Below are 19334 nucleotides of genomic sequence, written 5' to 3' on the forward strand. Positions count from 1 at the left end.
TTTTGAATGAGACAGAGTACGCATGTTATTGAGAAATTCACTCATCGTTATTGATGTTATAGTTCAGAATGCACGCCAGAACTCCACGTTAGAAATGATTCGTTTAGGAAGATCTCAACCTCTCACCAACTAGGTGGAGAATGACACTCTGAAGTCGTAACAATTTCATTGCTTTTGTTTTTCTATGTCAGACTAATTCATTTAGTTATAAGTTGAGAAAATCAACCAGACCTTATAAATAAAACTAGGAGTGACATACACTTGTTAATCGATCGACCACATGATTAACAATTGTATGTCACTCCCAGTAATTTAAAACACATGCATAAGTCCTCGAGAGAAAAAAAATTAAGACACGAGTTTATTTATTTATTTATTCAAGTGATACTAGTAATTTGAAGCATGAAATTTGGTTACATTATCATAAGATATGGGAACGAAATATTCGATGACAAAATTTCAATCCTTATGTGTGGTGATGCTGAAAATAATTTGTTTGATTCAAATAAGAAAAGAAAAAAGAATGAAAGACAAAAAAAATGTAAACAACGTCATTTATTATACATATGGGACTATTGACAAAATTGATTGATTAAACATTCGTAATTTAAATAATTATTATTCTACATGATCAGTACAGTGACAAGCAACTACTCCTAAAACACAAACAAATGCAATAGAATTGACTGCAGAGCCAATAATACCAATCTCCCAATTGCCAAGTGTGTTTTAGTTTCCTTCCACGAAAACCATTTTTATTTGTGAATGATGCACATTTTAATGTAGATTTTTTCAAGTACGAGAGAAAAAGAAAAAAAAATAAATAAAGTATGAAAATAACGAGAAAATATAGTAAAAATGTTTTCAAAAATTAAAATGGAACTCATTTTATCGGCATATACCGATATAAGAAAATAAGACTATTTTTTAACGAGTGAGTATAACTTTATTTGGGATTATACATATTTTTAACAATAAACAACATTCAAGGTGAACCATTGGCCATACATCCGCCCCTTCTACTATCCAAAAGCTAAATAAACTTATGCGGTTGTTGGCAAGCTGTATATCACCATCTCAACAACAAATGAATAGTACTCCCTCATAAAATAATGTCAAAGTATGACTTGACACGTGTTTTAAGAGTTGTGAAGAAAAGTGGATGAAAAAATTTAGTAAGTTCCACATTTATATATTAGTTTTATAATAAAATGTGAGTGTTATTAGTTAGTGCAAAGTGAGGTCCATTTATCAAAAATGGGAAAAAAAACAAAATGGACAATATTTCGCGGATAGACTAAAATTGCAAAATAGACTAAAATGACAAAACGGGACAACATTACACAGACATAGTTTGAAGTTTCAGCAGAGAAAGGCAAAAATCAACATACTTGAAGTTGGTTCTCAATTACAAGAAAAAAGTTCCCATTAGGAAAGATACACAGTTGTGCCTCAAAAGTTACAATGACAAAAAAACATAAAAGATTGCAAATATTACAACCCAAAAATCAAAGATTGTCTAAGATAGTAAGAATCCAGCCTTCCATTCACAGGCACAGCTAAAAAATTGTAATCAACTATGTATATGTATTAAGCTACAAGCAGATGCAGCTCCGCTGTTTCTCTGCTCGCGTATGTCTCTTGTATGGCACAAAACCTTTTCTACAATCTTCAGAATCTGCATAAGCTCTTTTACTTAATCTAGAGGCGAGTGCATTTGCATTCTTCCCTCTCATTTCAAGCAAGGGACATCGGCTGTCAGTATCCGAGCTCTTTTCTCTGTCTAAACCAGTTGTTGAGCCACTGGAAGACACTTCCTTCTCTTCATTGCTGTCGAGATTGCCTTTCTTGTCGAGCCCTTGCTGAGTCGAACATGATGAAAGCATCAGCCATGGAAAAGGAACCGCGTCTACAGGGCTCACATGCTCAGCAGTTAACTTCAGAGGTATCACTTTCAAAGGGAATGAAGCATCCCCACCCTCACTTTTATCTACACTCTCAGCCTTGTGCGTCGAAAAAGATGTTCCGAAAGAACCCCTCACCAGTAAGGTCTTACCAAAGAGCTTCAGTTGTTGCACAGCAGATTGATCTTCCTTGTCGTCGTGAGAAGAAAGCTCCTGATACTGTTTCGTAGAAGCAGGCATAGTATTAGTTATGATTTGGCTTTATGTATATAGCATTAAATGCTAGCCTACTAATTTTAAAAAATGTGCTAGTACCAGAGAAACTTCTTCATCAGGATTATATTGTCCATTTTCATTCACTGGTTCGGTTCTCGTAGGTGCTTCAGCAGCACAAGAAGCACTGGCATCAAGAGCAAGAGTGGATGATAACGGTGACCAGCTACCTTCTGGAGTACACGTATCGGCTCTGGCATATGTATCCGAATGGTTTTCAGATAACACAGAAGTAGGAGACTCTGTCGCTTGCTCCAACACATTTTGAGATGCCGATCTCATTAACTTCTCAGATATCGATGCCTTAATTTTAACCACAGAACCTGGCTTCCGAGGATAAGGGTGAACCGGCTTCCTTTTTGGCCTAGGAGGAGGAATTTCGATCAGTTGTGCATTGCTGCTATCTCCATTATTACTCTCACGAGCAACCTAAACACCATGACCATCCACATTTAAGTACGGAAACATTTAATCCTCAAATTAAGTCAAACCAATGCAGTTTGGATGCCTAACCTCACAAGAATGAGATGCCTTACTTAAAAGGAGTATATTGACATAATGGCAGATAATGATGCTTATGAGAACAGTTAACCTTGGAAAAAAACTTCTGAGCGTGGCTTCGGATTTGCACTGCTGTTTTCGTACCCATGTGCTCTGGAAAAGAGAATACGTAAATTCCTCAGAATTAATCAATCATTAAATAAAAGACACATCATATGTACAACACCGGTGACAATCCCTCATTACCTTCAATTTTTTTCCACGCACGACCATGAAGTTTCAAGGCCTCGAGGAACCTCTCATGCTCTTCCTCAGTCCATCTTTCCCTTTGTTTAGTAATCGTATATGGCTTTCTCACCTGTCCCAATAAATATACAACACAAGACACCAAAATCACCTAAAGGCACAAGCGTACTCTTACGCATTACTAAACCTTAAGAGTGAACTCAAACAACTAATGAGCATACAGACCTTAAAAGCATACTCATCTGCACTAGAGAACTGCTCATTCGACTGCATATTCTCCTCAGTCGCACCTGTAACACTTTCATGCTTTACCTGCAACAGAAAATTACAATCCTCCTGAAATTAGTGGTCTCTTAATCACAACGTACTTTCCTATTTAGCTAGCATGTGCCAATAAAAGTATCCTAATAGCATTCACATAATAGCTGCAAGTATAACATTTGACATCTTATCACATAAACTTTCATGAAAAAGCACAATGGGAAATCTCAAAATACTAAATGATACACACTATAACACTATACTCTAAGGGTTAAAAGTAAGAAGCACCAAACCGAACATAAAGTCCGAAAACCAGTTCATAAACTAAAATATTGAAAGATTATGAAGCAACAAAACCAAGTTTTAATAGCAAAACATGATTAACTCAACAAAGTTTTCCCTTTTCGGATTCTTGTTTTAACAATATTGAGGTAATATATGAATTTCCTAATATAGACTAACTGACTAAGTACAAAAGTAATTATCTATACTAAATCTTAAGAACAACTACATGAGGTCATCATCCAACTATCTACAAACACACAATCTCTGATATTAGAATTTAACAGAAAAGTATAATATTTGTAGTACTCCTAAATTAATCAGATAGCACAAGGAAAAATATGATAAATTGATGCCTCAATCTACGTATTGGCTCACCTGAACTGACGAAGCCATTAGTTTATCCAAATCTCGTTCCACAACTCCTCGAGCTAGCTGGAGCTAATTTCTAAACCTCAATTCTCACCGAAAAAAAGTGAAAGAAATCCAAATCCTATTAAATTCGAATTTTAAGGGACCAAAATTATCCCATTTCCTCTTTTGGAACAAAACGGAAGTATTGAACTTTCAGCTACACAACAACTAGACACACTTCTTATTATAGAAAATAAATAAACAAGGAAGCTTCAAAATGTGAATCCAGAAAAAAAGAGGTTAATTAAACGGAACAGAAGTGAAATAGGAGCAAAAAGTAGATCCCTATCGGAAATTGACGACGGAAATGCAGTGTAAATGAAGAGGAAACGAGATGAGGAAGAAATATCTGGATGAAGAAACTAATTTTGGGGGAATTTGTGGATTGTGGAGAAGGAGAAAGAAAAGGGGGAGAGAAGATGAGGCTGGAACCGCCACGTCTGCGGAGAAAATAGAATTATCGAGAATTGTATGGAATCATGTGGCTGGAATTCAACTAGCGGCGTTAACACGTGGCGTGTGGATGTATGGGGCGGCCCCACTACTGCTCTTTTTCGCGCTTTATGCTTACTGTGCTCGCGCGTGTACGCAACGACGGCTTACTCGCCACTAACTTGCTGCCACTTGTCGATTTTTTAGTGGAACTCTGCTTTTTCTAGAGTTCAACATATTTGTTGCCTAAAAAATGTTGACCTCAAAGCATTTTTCATTTTCCATAAATTGCAAATTTTACCGACACGAAATATCTACTAGTTCATCTAATGCTCAATCATGCTAGGGAATTAATTTAGGAATATCACTCGGGCCAATCCACTTGGATTATCGGATTATCCAGTGCGGATTATATGGGTGTGATTTTTTTGGGTTATAATTTTTCGACCCTAATCCTAATTCTTCGGATTTCAGGCTAACCCGTCGAGCTAGTCGAGCCAAAAAAAGTTCAACAATTCTTAATTCCAATTTTTGTTTGATTAAAACTTAGAATTTATTTCAACTACTTCTCATAATAAAGTACTAATTCATAATAAAGTACTAATTAAATTACCTAATCTTCTTTATTTTGTAAACAATATAATCGAATCTGTGAAGTGAGATAGTGGAATGCAAGACCAGATATACTTACTTTTTATGGGAAAAGTGAAATGTGACTTGGGACGGACGAAAATGGAAAAATGTGACTCTTATTGTAGGAGTAACACTCAACTACTATATCTAAAATCTCGTGCCATTAAAAAATATGGTCGACTTGAATGAACAAAGATAGTACTCCCTCCGTCCCAAGGAAGATGACCTCTTTCTTGGACGGCACGAGATTTTATGCAACTTTATTTTGTGTGTTAAGTGGAGAGAGTAAAGTAAGAGAGATGGAATAAAGTAGAGATAAAGGGATTTTCATTTTAAGCAATGAGTCATCTTGATTGGGACAAACCAAAAAGGAAAGTGGGTCATTTTCAATGGGACGGAGAGAGTATTATTTTTAGGGATGTCAGCTCAACTCCAACTCATAGACTGACTATTAACCCATTAAAATTAGAGGGTTAAGGCTGCAAAATTGCAATCTGATTCGAAATCAGGCTAGCTCGTTCGAGCTAGCGGGCCAACCCATCGAGCGGGAGAGCGGGCCTACTTGATTGCAAAAAAATAACATTTTTTTACTTATTTTTTATTTTGTTTCTTTGATTCATAAAATACCATTTTCGAAGTAATTATTTGAAGCTATATTTTTCAGTATTATGAAATGGAAACGGTGCAGTGAATAATTTCACATTTACGAATTACATATTTTAAAATACAAAAAAGGTACTACTATTGTCTCACAATTTCGTATCCATAAGACACTATTCACTGTTTACATCTAACTTTTAAACAAATTTATAACTTACATATCTGAATTTCAATTTACGAACATTAATACTCCGTATTATGTATTCAAACATTTTTAGTTTTGGAAAATAAACTAGTCCTAAAAAATAAGGGCCACTGATTTGAATGGCTGTGGAAGGTGATTGATGAGGTGTCACCATAATTTTCTACCTTCCATGCCTAGGGAGTAGCTTCACTTTTCCACCACTTCACCAACCACCCATCGCAACAAATTCCCTAGCCCCCACTCAATTTAGATTGGACTGGATGCATCATCAACAATTAATAAATTATTAATACTTTGAATAATCATAATAATAGTACTAGTACATGTTAATAACACCAACATACGGCACTTCAATTTATTTTTAATTTTTTTAAAAAATAGTCATTAAATCACAAATTTATATTTAAAAATAATTATAATTTTCATTCTCTCTAAGTCATGTCATTCGCATTGTACTTGGGCGACCGTGAAAGACATATTGAATTTAAATCCAATGCGCCTCGGGCTACCATTGTCACTCTCATCAAGTGGATCTCTAGAAAAAGAACGTATCTCCGCAATGTCATCTCACTGCCATCCTCAAAAGCTCGAATCTCTTCATCACCCGATTGTACCCTATCCCGACGCGACGCCTCCGCCACGACGCGCCTGCAAGAATGTAACTATTCAGAACTCCTAAATCGTCCTACAATCCACTCCCTTCAATAGAAATATCCACTAGTTACTAGGAGCATGTTATATGTTTGTGGTTAGCCCAAAACAAGAAACTCCGTGAAAATGGGCTTTTCATATAATTAGAGATACTGTATTTTCTCACTCTTTCTAGGGCCATTGTAAGTGGGCTGCCCATTATTTGCATCCTACTTTGGTTTGCATAAAAAGAGAAGTATTACAGAACTACCCCACACTTAAATAATTTTGGCCAAATTTAATCTTGCTAGAAATTCAACTAACTGTGGCGCTGTCTCCAACATTATTGAGCGCACTGAGCTCTCCTAAGATAGCCGTCCGAAGGAGATCCATCCGGAGGTTGTTCACCTAATCTAAGTATTTCTAAGTATTTTTTGAAAGTGTATTTTTTGGGTGATTTAGATCATTAACATAGACGTTTGCATAAACTTTTGTACTATAAAATTTGGGTAAATTTAAAACTTTTATAAGAAAAATACATTTAAAAAAAAGTAAATTTGATAGGGGTTGAAACCCATTATGGCTTGAGGATCGCAGCTCATACCTCACTGGTGTGCCATTCTCTCACGCACCAAACAAGTCAGACTTCCTTTTTTTTGTAAATGGGCCATGAGACTACACACAAAACAAAATCTTTTTCAGTGCATGAAAAGTGCCTCAAGAGTCAAGACTTGCCATACTAGAAAGCACGACAAAGGCCTAAATGAAATTTTACCCTGCTAATCTGAAACAAAGCACAAAACCAAATGAGAAAAACTCAGTTACAATGAAGGGTGTCAAAACTACAGATTTCAATTATTTCCAATGGACTTTGACATTGTTGTTGCATGATAGTATTTGCTATGATGCAATGTTATTTGTAGGATACAATCGAGTAAATTTCTAAAACGAATGAGACAAGTTTGAGTAAATACCTCAAGCGATTGGACAAAATTGAGTAAATTAACACTTCCTACATTTTGCACATCAGATATTCATTACTAAGCAAAAGAATGATGTGTAATTTCGGCTATCAAGTTAATATTCTTACAGTTGAAAATTTTTGTGAAACGTTTTATTATCTTTTAACTTATTTCACAGAATAATATTGCATAAAATCGCATACTATCTAGATAGAGACAAAGGGAGACTAAGGGAGTACAGTAGATGACTAAGAGCATCTCCACCGGCGGACGTCCCGGTCGGACGTCGCGGAAGTCCGACCGGACGTCCGCCATTGTGAAGGTTTAGGTCGGACACGGACGTCTCGTGAGGACGTCGGATATCCTCGGATATCCTCGCGACGTCCGCCATTGTGGCGTCAATCGGACGTCACGGTCGGATGTCCGAGTTAAAATTTAATTATTTAAAAAAAAAACTCTATAAATGCGGTCGGACGAGGAGGAGTGAGAGCCGAGGGTTGTATTTCTCGACTTTTTATGATTATGTAATTTTTAACTTAATTATGTTTTTTTTTAAGTATTATGTAATTTTTTTTAATGAAGTATTCGAATTTTCCCGTATTCCGTGTCGACATTTTAATTCCGTAAATTGAGTAATTGTGAATTTATTTTATTGCGGAAAGTCCTAGTGGAAGTCCTACATTGTGCAGTGGGATGGGAAGTCCTAGTGGAAGTCTTAGTGACGTGGCAGAAGGTTTTTGTGGGAAGTCCTAGTGGGAAGTCCGCCACCGGAGATGCTCTAATGGTAATTAGTAGTAAGGCCATCCGCATCTCTATCTCTTATTCATCCCTTAACTATTTATGGGTCATACTGTACTTTTCAGTCCATCTCTTAACTAAGAGACAACACCTGCATCCCTCCATCTCTTAACCATCTCATCCCTTAACTATTTATTCAATTTCATTTTTTATTTTTAATTCCAGCAAATTTAATTAATAAAAACACACTTCATTAAATAAAATAAAAACTACAATTTAAAGGCCTAAAAAATTAAAAGAATACATAATTAAAATACTCTAAATTAAATTATAAAACTACTCTGCCGACGAACCATCCCCCGAAGTCGACGGTGCACCCAAGTTAGATCGAGACCGAATACCAAGTTGAGCTTTCATATGCTCAATTCCGTCCATATGGGCTTCAAATTGGGGAGGACTCATTTTTGAAGTGTCAGCCATCGTGGCGAGCAGGTACATGGACATTAGGGTGTTCGAGCCCGTGCCGAAGCCCGAGCTCGAGCCCGCCTGGCTTGATTCGCCGCGGCCCCTCCCCCTCCCCCTCGCTCTAGCCGCCTTGGTCCCTTGCGGCCGACGTCGTGAACCGGAAGAAGACCTCCTGCATCATCGTTTGGAGTGCCCTCACGTGAGGTGTTGCCTTCGCCGCCATCACTAGACGAGTATTGGCCATGCGCCGTGTGCTTCGTGCGTTTCGGGCCCGCGCCCGACTGGACACCGCCAGCCCACCTTTCAAGGTGGTGGACTTGCGACCAAACATCGATATGCTTGAAATCTTTATCGACGTCGTATTTAAAGACCCGCAACGCCGCTCTCAGAATGTCGGCTCCACTGGCTCCGCTTTGGTAATTCGTCTCTTCTGCCCTGTATATCGCGCAAAAATTTTTGACATCTTTGTCGCATCGGTCCCAATGACCGCGGAGCATCTTCACGTTGCGGGCAAAGGTCTTCTTCGGCCTTCATGCGTTGTAAACTTCGGTGACTTTTTTCCAGAAACACAAGTTGGTTTGTTGATTCCCGACGACAGGATCGTACGAGACGGTGTATCAAGCGTCGTACAAAGCCAACGTCTCCTTTTGGTTGTATGGATGACGGCCGCCGTTCCCCACAACCTCGTGGTCGCCCTCTTTCTCCTCGGCATTGACGCCGATCCTGGCGGAGCCTCCACCTATCGGCCGGTATTCCAAAGTGCATTCATCTGGATAATTCTCCGGAATTTGGGATAATCCCGGCGATTGCCCGTACCTCTGGGGGGAGGGACGATAGTATGCATCCACATCAAAATGTGGTGTTTGGTACGCCGGCGGAGTCGTCGAGCCTTGGGTGCCCGACAACGAACCGGGAGCACTCAAAACGTTGTACATGCTCGCCCAATCGCCAAATGAGTTCAAGTCGAACCCGCCGGAGCCGCGGCCGCTGGAGTTTCCATCGCCGGACATTTTTTCAAAAATTGGAGAGAAAAGAGATAAGATATTTGAGAGAAGAATAGATGAGTGTAGTGTTTGTGTGTAGAATGGAGACTGGAAGAGGAAGCGGGTATTTATAGAATAATAAAAGAAAAAAATAATAATTTGAAAATTCGACCGTTTGAACGGTCAAATGACCGTTTGAATTTTTATTTTTTTTCGAAATTTCGAATTTAAAAAAAAATTAAAATTATGACGTCATAATTACGACGCCCACTTGCGGGCCGGCGAGTGGGCGTCACGCCTAGCGCTAGCGTGCGCCATGTGGCGAGACAACTCGAGGCCGGCTCCTTCCGCGCGCGACGCGCGAAGGGACGTCCCGTCTCGTCGGGACGAGAAGCATTTTGCAACGCGGTCTCGCCGCCGACCTGTCTCGTCGGGATGAGACCGAGCCGGTGGCGAGCCGCGCTGCGGATGCTCTAATACATTTTCTAATGACCTTTATCAAACAATCTAACAAAATTGACCATTTATCTTATTTTAATTACTTTCAATCCAATTTAACATATATTCATACATTTTTATACAGTATATTTATGTGCTCGCTCATATTCATTATTCTATATTTATCTTCATGGAATTTATTATTCTGTGAATAAATAAATACTAATATCGATGGAGAAGACATGTCATGTGGGATGATCCAAGAGAAGGCTACATAAATTAATTAGAAAAATGAAAATAGTAGTGATAAATTAATAATGCAGCAGCTTGGACAGCCCAATCCAACTCCTAAACGGTTATGCACTGAGCTTGCATTTGCCAGCTGTCTGCGGTTGGGTGTCCACGTGTTCTGTCATCTTCCTCCTCATTAATTATTACTACTATTATCCGATTTCTTATTTTATTTTTATTTTATTATTTCCAACATTGCAATCTTATTCCGTTCTGATTATTTATTCTAGTAATTAGAGAATAAGTTCAATGCTTCCGTAGATTTCTAAGTATATTTCTAGTTGCCCTTCATCTCAATTTAGGTTGAAATGTGGTTGTTTTTAACGTGTCTTCTATAATCTATATAAACTCGCCTTTAGCTAACTTACCCTAATTTAGAGAGATCTTTTCCATTTTAAAACATCCTCATTTATACGTGAAATTGTAACGGCGTGAATTTTGAAAATTCGTAATTTTAATGTTGTATTTTGATTTTATTATAGCAATGAATGCTCGAATTATAACGCCCTGATATTTTTATTGTTTATACATATGCATGCCTCTAATCTGCCACTAAGTATATCCTTGTGCAATTTTGCTGCGTGTATATACCTTAAAATTACTTGCATTAATGTCAAATGATTAATACACAAATATTTAGGTAAAGTCGTTTGAAGACTTTATCACAGGGGTGATCAAATTTTCTTTTGTTATCGCTTCGTCCATAAATTAACATTCTCATATGGTCTAGATTTGACTGGATTTTACGTTTAAATTGGGTTACAAAGGAGTAGTATTAGATTAAAAATAAGTATATTATTAAATTATATCAAAATATTGAGAATTGGAAAAGCTTTTGGTGATCGTCCGTTGATCATAACTTCGTTTCACCATTTTAAGCAGTGGCTATCATGATGTTCAAATGCACCATTGAATGGTTGTTTTCATTTTTATGGATAGTGGTACTTGAATTAATTTTATTATTGTCGTGTTTGATCTTTTCGTTGGTGCTTGTTTGCAACTTGCTCAATTCACGAGTTTAATATCGGTATTGTGTACGTGACTCATTTTGAATATGTAGTCCGGGACTAATTATCTTTTTTTGGAATATTCGTTTTGTAAAATTATATCTCGAGATTAAATATGTAGTGTGTTTGGTTCATGAGATTCAATCCAACAACTCAATCCTAGATGAATATAATAATGATAGCATGATTAATTATAGCTAATTTTCCAACTTAATTGATCTCACAATTTAATTTTTAATTATATTTTAATACTATTATTTTATTTAAAAAATCAAACACCACCTTTATATATTCGAAGTTCTTTTATTTATTTTGATAGAAGAAACTTCTTTCTTCACTATAGCTTCTTCTCCAATTTATATTGTGGGATGTGTAGCATCAGATAAATATTGGCTTCGCAAGTCCTCTGCCCCATTTAGTGTATCAAAAGTTCTTCGAACAGATCGAAAAATAAGAAAAAAGTATTTGAAAGTTTATAGTTCTGTGCATTTAAGAATGTTGTTCTCAACTAATTAATATTTTTGTGTAGGATATGATAGCTTTATCTTGCAAGTGTCAATTAAATAATCATCTATTATGCGCATGGATCAAGTATATTTAAAATGTGAACAGTGAGGTTTGTGCATTTTAAAATGTAGAATTATTTTAGTTATGGATTTGTTTGGTTATAATTTGTTTATTTTTTTGTGTACTTAATGAATACTAACCAAACTCATTTTTCAAGACATTAGATAATGATGTAATAGTATTTGTTAAGGTAATTTGCAATGGTATTTTGAATTTTTTATTTTTGCATATTTTTTTTTTAATTTCGTATTAATTTTTGAATATAATACTTCTGTTCATTTTGAATTTAATTTTCATAAAATTAACTATTAGATTTGGAATCAATTTGAACTATAGACAAAATCGTCAAGCATTATATGTTATTAGAATGTCATCCACGTAAAAATAGTTTGATTGCTACCTCTTTAAGAAGACGAAAAAATTTGAAAAAGTATAAGTTCTAGACTAAGTAAAACCCAATTTAAAAATCCAAGGGGTGTGGTCGAGTGGTATGGCTTGTTACTTGTCTATTCTTAACTAAATGATCATTGGATTGATCTTTGCCTTTGGTTATAGAGCAGCTTTAAATCCTTGAGCCAACTGTCTCATCCATTGAGGTGCCTACAAATCAGCACGAGAAATAGTTACTGGGTCCGCCAATGAATACTCTGGTGATTACCCAAAAAAAACCAAACTTAAAAAGTTACACTCTCACTGGTGCCTACAAATCAGCACGGAAAATAGTCACTGGGCCCGCTAGTGAATACTCTGGTAATTACCCAAAAAAAAACCAAATTTAAAAAAGTTACACCTGAATTATAGTGAGCAAGACACGAAAGGCTTATTTGAGCTCTTATAAGGCTTTATTTAACCTGTAGTAACAACAATGCTAAGGATTAGTCCGATAGTTTTTGGTTTAACAGCCAGACTGAGAAAGTTTAAGTAAAGTCAAAGTTTACACATCATATGATGTTTAATTTCAATTGTCAATTCAATATTTTCATAGTCAAAAAATTTTGCAGAACATTTTATCCTTGAAAATGATACATTGTACTTAAATGGGAAGATATTTCCTAGTGAACGCCCAGACAATCTAAAAATGACCATATAATCTATAGTGTTTTTTCATTGTTCTATCAATATAAATAATATCGATGATTTCAGGAGAAGCGTGTGGGATAACCAAATACAAGGCTACATAGATTAGTTAAAGAAAATAAAAATAGTACTTATAACATAATAATGTACTACTAAGGAGTTTGGACAGCCTAAACCTTCGGTAAAAGAGGTCCAAAGCTGTCTGCAGTTGGATGTCCATTGTTTCAGTAAATGTCAGTATATTTTTCTTTTCAGTTTGTTCTATAAAAAATGTCATATACTCCTTCTGCGACTCCCTCTATTACTAGGAGTTTCATTTTTTGATGGCATAGATTTTAAGAAATGTTAAGAAAAGTTAATGGAAAAAAATTTAGTGGAATATGAGTCTCACATATATATATACTAATTTTAAATTAAATTTGAGTGGAATGGGTTAGTGAAATATGGAATAATAAAGATGAACCAGGACTCCTATTCATAAACAGACTAAAATGGAAAAACGAGACTCTTATTTGCAGACGATAGGAGTATTTTTTGTAAAATCATTTATCTTATATTAATATATAAAATTATATATTTTTCCACTTAACACATAAAACATCTTCTATAATCTCTTGTAATCACTTAAACGTGACATTTAACTTGAGACAGGAGAGTATTATTACCCACTTTCTTTATTTTATTTCCTTTATTTTCTTTGTAGATTTTTCCAACATTGCAATCTCAATCTGTTCTGGTTTTATCATAGTACTATTTGATAATAACATTCTGTTCTATGCTTCCGCAGATTTCAATATCACTAGTTGCTCTTCATCTGAATTTAGGCTGAAATTGTTTTAAACGTGCCTTCCATATAAATTCGATTATAATCCTAACCTATAGAGTTATTTCCCATTTTAAAACATCTGAATTAATATGTCAAATTGCAACGGCGTGAAATTTTAAATTCGCAATTTTTATTTTATTTTATAAAAAAATGATCGAATTATAACGTCCTAATATTTTTATTGTTCACATCTAATCTGCCAGCATATTCTCATGCAAATTTGTGGTGTGTATATACCTTAATAAGGTAGCTAGTGTTTTACTAAAGTAAGTAACATAAGATTATGATACCGAAGGCGGCTTGCATTAAAGTCAAATGATTAATACACAAAAATATACGAATCAACCTTTTGAACAATTAGGTAAAGTCGTTTCGCTTTATTCGATTTCGTTGAAATGTATCATTGAAATGGACATGTGGCTGTGTTCATTTTTATGGATAATATAACTCGAATTAATTTAACTATTTTCATATTTTATCTTTTGATTAGTGCTTGTTTTGTTTGCAACTTGTTCAATTCATGAGTTCAATATTTGAATTGTGCTGAAAGCCTGAAAGCGACTCTCCTTTTAGAAACAAAGATGCATTTCAAAATTAAACTTGATTGAATTTTAATAAATGTACGAAAAAATAATTATATCGATATCGGAATCGTCAGGTTTAGAAAATGAAAAAAAGAAAGAAGATTTTTTTGGCCAGCAGATGCATCCCTACGTTGTTGATACCACAACAGACAAAATCGAATAATTTATCCTCTCTCTTGAGTTTGACTTAAATTTTAATTACAAATTTACAATTAATTAGCATGATCTTTGCCGTGCTTAAGAGAAAAATTCCCACCTAATTGTATTAATTTCGAAATGAAAAACCATTGACCTTAAATTGGAGCTGAGACAGTTACCTCGTTCATATGTTCAATAAATCACGTCCTTCGATTTCTAGTAAAATTTCCCAATCTCAAATTTTATAGAAAATCATCATTCAATGTGCCATAACTTCTTAATTTTCACAAATGTTATAACACTAAATGTAAAATAAATATAAAAAGATCGTGTGTGTTTGATTTGGCGAAGCCGTAAAGAGCTTAATGTATGAGGCCAAAAGTCTCAGATTCAAGTCTAATTCGAGTCCTACATAGCGTGACCTTTAAATTTAAATTCATTTACTCATAGAAAATATCAAAAATAGTCATTTAATGCGCCATATTTCATCCGAAATCGACCTTTACTATTTTTTGCTACAATTTGAAACTTAGTATTTTAAGTTGTAATCTGGACCTTTTTATTTTATTGTACTTCACAACTTGAATCCTTACGATTGTGAATTAATGTTTTTATTCAGAATATTCAGTACTATGAGTTTTGAATTGATTATTTTACTATCATAAAAATAATTAGTCAAATTTTTTTTTTTTTTTTTTCATTTGGTGGAGTTTTTCTAGTTGCTAAATAAGAATGGATGGTTTAGGCCTTAGGGTATTGCCTCAACGTAATTAACTTCATTTTTTTATAATCGATTTTTTTCCTATAACAAATTTAATTCAAACGCATCACACACTATCAAGTTTATACTGTACTATAAAATTCGCAATCTTGAATGTTATCTTACATTTAAACCAATATTCTACAAATCAGAACACGATAAAATAAATTCAATGTAGTTTTCAAATTTTAATTTTTTTTACTACTTATAAAGACTATAATGAGTAAATTGATTAAATCGTGTATAACTAAAATAAGAATGGATTTGGCAGCTGGATTGATCTCTTTGCCAGCGGTGAAGGCCATTTCCGGAAAAAAAGAAAAAGAAGCAAATGAATTGGAGTAATATAATAAGACAAGGTACCGAAATCCGCAAACCGAATTGTAGATCTGTCGATAAACCATATCTCCCTTGCAACAAAACAAATAATTACTCAATTATCTATCACTCCCCTTTTCCTCTTTTCCCCCAATTCGATTTCCCTGTTCGCCGCTACCACCAATCGCTCAGCTTCTGCGCGATTTGATTGGTTGCGGTCGGTCGTTTCACGGCCTCCGATTTCGTCTTGGTTGTTGGTTAGTAAAAGTGACTACTTTGAGCTTCGAATGCGCTTCTTTTGTTGCTGTATTAAACTAATAATTGCTGTTGCTCTTTTTTGGGGTTTTGGAGCTGTGTGATTGTGATTCGATTCGGGTGAAAAAATGGCGGAATTTTTCGGTTTTGTAACCGCCGAATTGAAGTTATGACTTTGTTTTTCTACTTTTTTCGAGAGTGAGTTTTTTAAGCTTTAATTTTAGAGGTGAATTAGGCGGGTTTCAGTTACTGTTGTGTAACAGGATTGGTGAAATCCTGGTTTTGTCTAGGCAATTTCATTGGATTTGTATTGATACGTTGTCGGTGTGATTCTTGGTATCTTCTGTGAATAAGTTTGTGCTGTAGTAGAATTGGGGATTTAATGGAGGTGTCATTGATGACTACCGACGACGTAGTCGAACAAATAATGAGACTTCACCGGTCGTTGCCACCGCGGCCGGGGATTGATGAAGTCGAGGCTGCGAAAACTCTGATCCGAAACGTTGAGAGGGAAGATCAGCTTGGATTGGAGGCGATTGCGAAGCAGAGCAAGGGGAAAGATGTGCCGGAGGAGCTGTTCAAGATTTTGCAGGAGATCCAAAGGAGCATGATCCATTTTCAGAGCAAGGAGCATTGCAGGGAGGCTCTGAAACTCTTGGATCTCGAGAGTGTTCACTTGGTGTTCGACGATTTGATCCAGAGAGCGTCTAGGTGCTTGTCCGGCTCTTCAGATTCGCAGTATGCTGACACTGTGAAAGCCTCCTATAGCTCGTCGAACAGTTTAAGTCCCACGGTGAACACCTCAGCTACCACCACGTCGTCTTCCTCGTCTAGTTTCTATAACGAGAAGGAGATCGTGAAGGCCTCGGAGCCCTTGTTTACCAGGGATGACATGTATGTGAAGAAAACAAAGATGGGGTTCAATATGGACGGATTGGGGGTTGGGAGTCGAGGTGGAGATTTCTCGGCTGCTCCACAGATTGTGGATCCTACTCTTAAGCCGGTGACTGCTTCAGGTGAGCTAGCTCCTCCTCGTCAATTGTTTTGACATGTAATTTGCATTATGTGACCTTCATTTGAACTGATTTGTTGCAGGGCAAGATGGTGAGAAACTGAGTTTGATCAAACTGGCGAGTCTCATTGAAGCGTCTGCGAAGAAAGGGACTCAAAAGCTTGTTCTCCGAGGCAAGTTGTCGGATCAGATAAAATGGCTTCCTGATTCCATTAGGAAGCTCTCGAGTTTGATCACGCTGGATTTATCCGAAAATAGGATTGCTGAGTTACCAGAGGCTATAGGGGGACTGTCCTCATTAGAAGTGTTGGATTTACATGCCAACTCTATATCTGAATTGCCAGAATCTATCGGAGATTTGCTTAACTTGCTTAATCTTGATCTGAGGGGAAACCAGTTGAGGTCACTGCCTCCTACCATTGATAGGTTAGTTCGTCTCCAAGAGCTTGATTTGAGCTCTAATGGACTCCCATCGCTACCAGAAACCATTGGATCGCTTGTCAGTCTCAGGGTATTGAATGTTGAAACAAACAACATTGAGGAGATCCCTCATACAATTAGTCGCTGTGCTTCTCTCAAAGAGCTTCACGCAGACTATAACCGGCTTAAAGCACTCCCTGAAGCAGTAGGCCGGATTGAATCTCTGGAGATTCTCACAGTACGCTACAATAACATCCGACAACTGCCTACTACAATGTCCTCCTTGGCAAACTTGAGAGAGCTCGATGTTAGTTTCAATGAGCTCGAAGCCGTACCTGAGAGCTTGTGCTTTGCGACAACCCTTCAGAAGATGAACATAAGCAACAATTTTGCAGACTTGCAATACCTGCCAAGGTCCATCGGAAACCTTGAAATGCTTGAGGAGCTGGATATGAGCAATAACCAGATAAGGGTCCTCCCCGACTCATTCAGAATGCTAACCCGACTTCGTGTCTTGAAGGTTGATGGAAACCCTCTGACAGTGCCCCCAGGAGACGTAATCGCAAAAGGACCACAGGTGAGCAGATTGAGTTATCCTTATTTTGCATCTATAAAATGAATCAGTTTATTTCCTGTTTTGCAGAAGGCTAAATAACTTTTTTTGTAACTCAGGCTATTGTTCAGTACATGGCTGAGTTTGTTGCCAAGAAGGAAGTCAAGTCACAGCCGGTCAAGCAAAAGAAATCTTGGGCACAAATATGCTTCTTTTCAAGATCCAACAAACGCAAACGCAATGGTGTGGATTATGCTAAAACCTAAGACGTGTCAGTTCGGACTATACAGCATCAAACTTGTTGGTAATGCCATTTCAGTTTCCTTCATGTGTTTTCCTGGTTGCATTTTTTAATTACCATGATCTAATTATTGAACCTCATAACACATCCTGAGTAAGTCTCACATGCTTTCGTTGTTTGCGTGCAGAAACCGAGGGGATGATTGGGGGAAGTTTCTGGATTTGCCACATCCACAAATCTTGACAGGGGTTTGTCTACAGATGTGGGTGCGATCCTTCATTTTAAATATTTCAGGTTTTTTTTCAAATATTTTTGACATGTTCTTGTTTATTGCCTGTATTTTTCGAATCAAGATCCATGATGAGCTACAAAATTTGAGTACAACCGGCTAGGACAAAGGGAAATGTATTTATCAACGTTGATGTGTAAAATTGTTGTAACATTGTTTGACTCTGTGATAGATCATGAAATCATTTGTCAATTGTTGTTGATTGTGATGAGGTAAAATGCCAATTACTTAATGGAATCTTGTTCTACTGTTGAATTTCATTTGGTTGTGAGATAATCTTCTTGTCATCTTGTTCTGTTGCTAACTAGGTGTATATGAAGTGAAAGTGACCAATATTATTGTCAGCAATGCAACTTGTTTTACTCTTTTTAAAAATGTGTTGTAGAAAACTGAGAGTTGGGCAATGAGCATATGATAACAATATCTCCAATCATTTATTACTAAATTCAAACTCATTTTAATAAAAATGTCACATCAAATAATATATTTTTTTAATTATTTACACTAAACTCAAATTTAAAAGAATATTCTCTATATTATTTTTTTACTCATAAAATTTAAAAAAGTGATTTGACTTTGTTTTTATATAAACCTAAAGATTGGTATATTCTACTCAAAAATAAAAAATAAGATTGGTTTTATAGTACCATTGGAGCTAATTCTCTAGTCTATTTTAGGTTTTAGTGTACCATTGGATATGTTTAAAATAGAAAAGATTCCTTACTTCAATTTGACTTTTCTTTGTACATAGTGAGTGAGTTTGTTGATATGGAGACAAAGCTATTCTACACACATACACAGTTGAATTGCACATTTTAGCCTTTTATTGGTGCGCACGATTAACTCTATTGTATACAGCTATGCTTTAATATCTTTTAGTTTGATGTTATCATACTAAAAATAATGAATGTCGCTTTGCTAAATTATACTACTTCACTAGTATAAAATAAGCAAACATATAATCTGTTGTATATTAACATTTGTAAGCATGCACATTTTATAGGTTACATATATGGTTTGTTTCCAATA

General features: G+C 36.1%; 2 protein-coding genes across 4 annotated transcripts; one reads left to right on the forward strand and one right to left on the reverse strand.

Annotated features, from left to right (window-relative positions):
* Nucleotides 1–1388: 1388 nt before the first annotated feature.
* Nucleotides 1389–4302, reverse strand: LOC125208083 (protein REVEILLE 2-like). Of its 2 annotated transcripts, XM_048107673.2 has the most exons (6): nt 3846–4302; nt 3150–3236; nt 2925–3036; nt 2770–2831; nt 2220–2606; nt 1389–2123 (listed from the first exon to the last, which is right to left on the reverse strand). In XM_048107673.2, exons 1-6 carry the CDS (start codon nt 3861–3863, stop codon nt 1596–1598), a joined length of 1194 nt encoding a protein of 397 aa, XP_047963630.1. In that variant the 5' UTR covers nt 3864–4302; the 3' UTR covers nt 1389–1595. The 2 variants fall into 2 exon arrangements, with proteins under 2 accessions (XP_047963630.1, XP_047963706.1); XM_048107749.2 differs by lacking the exon at nt 3846–4302 and having other exon boundaries at nt 2691–2831.
* An 11269-nt stretch (nt 4303–15571) lies between these two features.
* LOC125222706 (plant intracellular Ras-group-related LRR protein 4-like) lies at nt 15572–18565 on the forward strand. 2 transcript variants are annotated; one of them, XR_007176606.2, is made up of 5 exons: nt 15572–16806; nt 16886–17799; nt 17895–18079; nt 18204–18278; nt 18370–18565. XR_007176606.2 is itself a non-coding variant. In XM_048125473.2 (4 exons), exons 1-3 carry the CDS (start codon nt 16173–16175, stop codon nt 18039–18041), a joined length of 1695 nt encoding a protein of 564 aa, XP_047981430.1. In that variant the 5' UTR covers nt 15572–16172; the 3' UTR covers nt 18042–18079; nt 18204–18565. The 2 variants fall into 2 exon arrangements, 1 of the variants encoding a protein (XP_047981430.1); XM_048125473.2 differs by having other exon boundaries at nt 18204–18565.
* The last annotated feature ends 769 nt before the right edge of the window (nt 18566–19334 follow it).

The sequence above is a fragment of the Salvia hispanica genome, chromosome 2 (genome assembly GCF_029641045.1).
Source record: "Salvia hispanica isolate PSC_SH4W2 chromosome 2, Shi_PSC_v1, whole genome shotgun sequence".
Lineage (NCBI taxonomy): Eukaryota > Viridiplantae > Streptophyta > Magnoliopsida > Lamiales > Lamiaceae > Salvia > Salvia hispanica.

Coding starts and splice junctions, on each gene's coding strand:
- LOC125208083 (XM_048107673.2), bottom strand. Junction 3,037..3,149: donor CAGATGAGTATGCTTTTAAG/GTCTGTATGCTC, acceptor TTATTGGGACAG/GTGAGAAAGCCATATACGAT. Junction 2,832..2,924: donor TGCGTGGAAAAAAATTGAAG/GTAATGAGGGAT, acceptor TCTCTTTTCCAG/AGCACATGGGTACGAAAACA.
- LOC125222706 (XM_048125473.2), top strand. CDS start 16,173: ATGGAGGTGTCATTGATGACTACCGACGACGTAGTCGAACAAATAATG. Junction 16,807..16,885: donor TAAGCCGGTGACTGCTTCAG/GTGAGCTAGCTC, acceptor GATTTGTTGCAG/GGCAAGATGGTGAGAAACTG. Junction 17,800..17,894: donor TAATCGCAAAAGGACCACAG/GTGAGCAGATTG, acceptor TTTGTAACTCAG/GCTATTGTTCAGTACATGGC.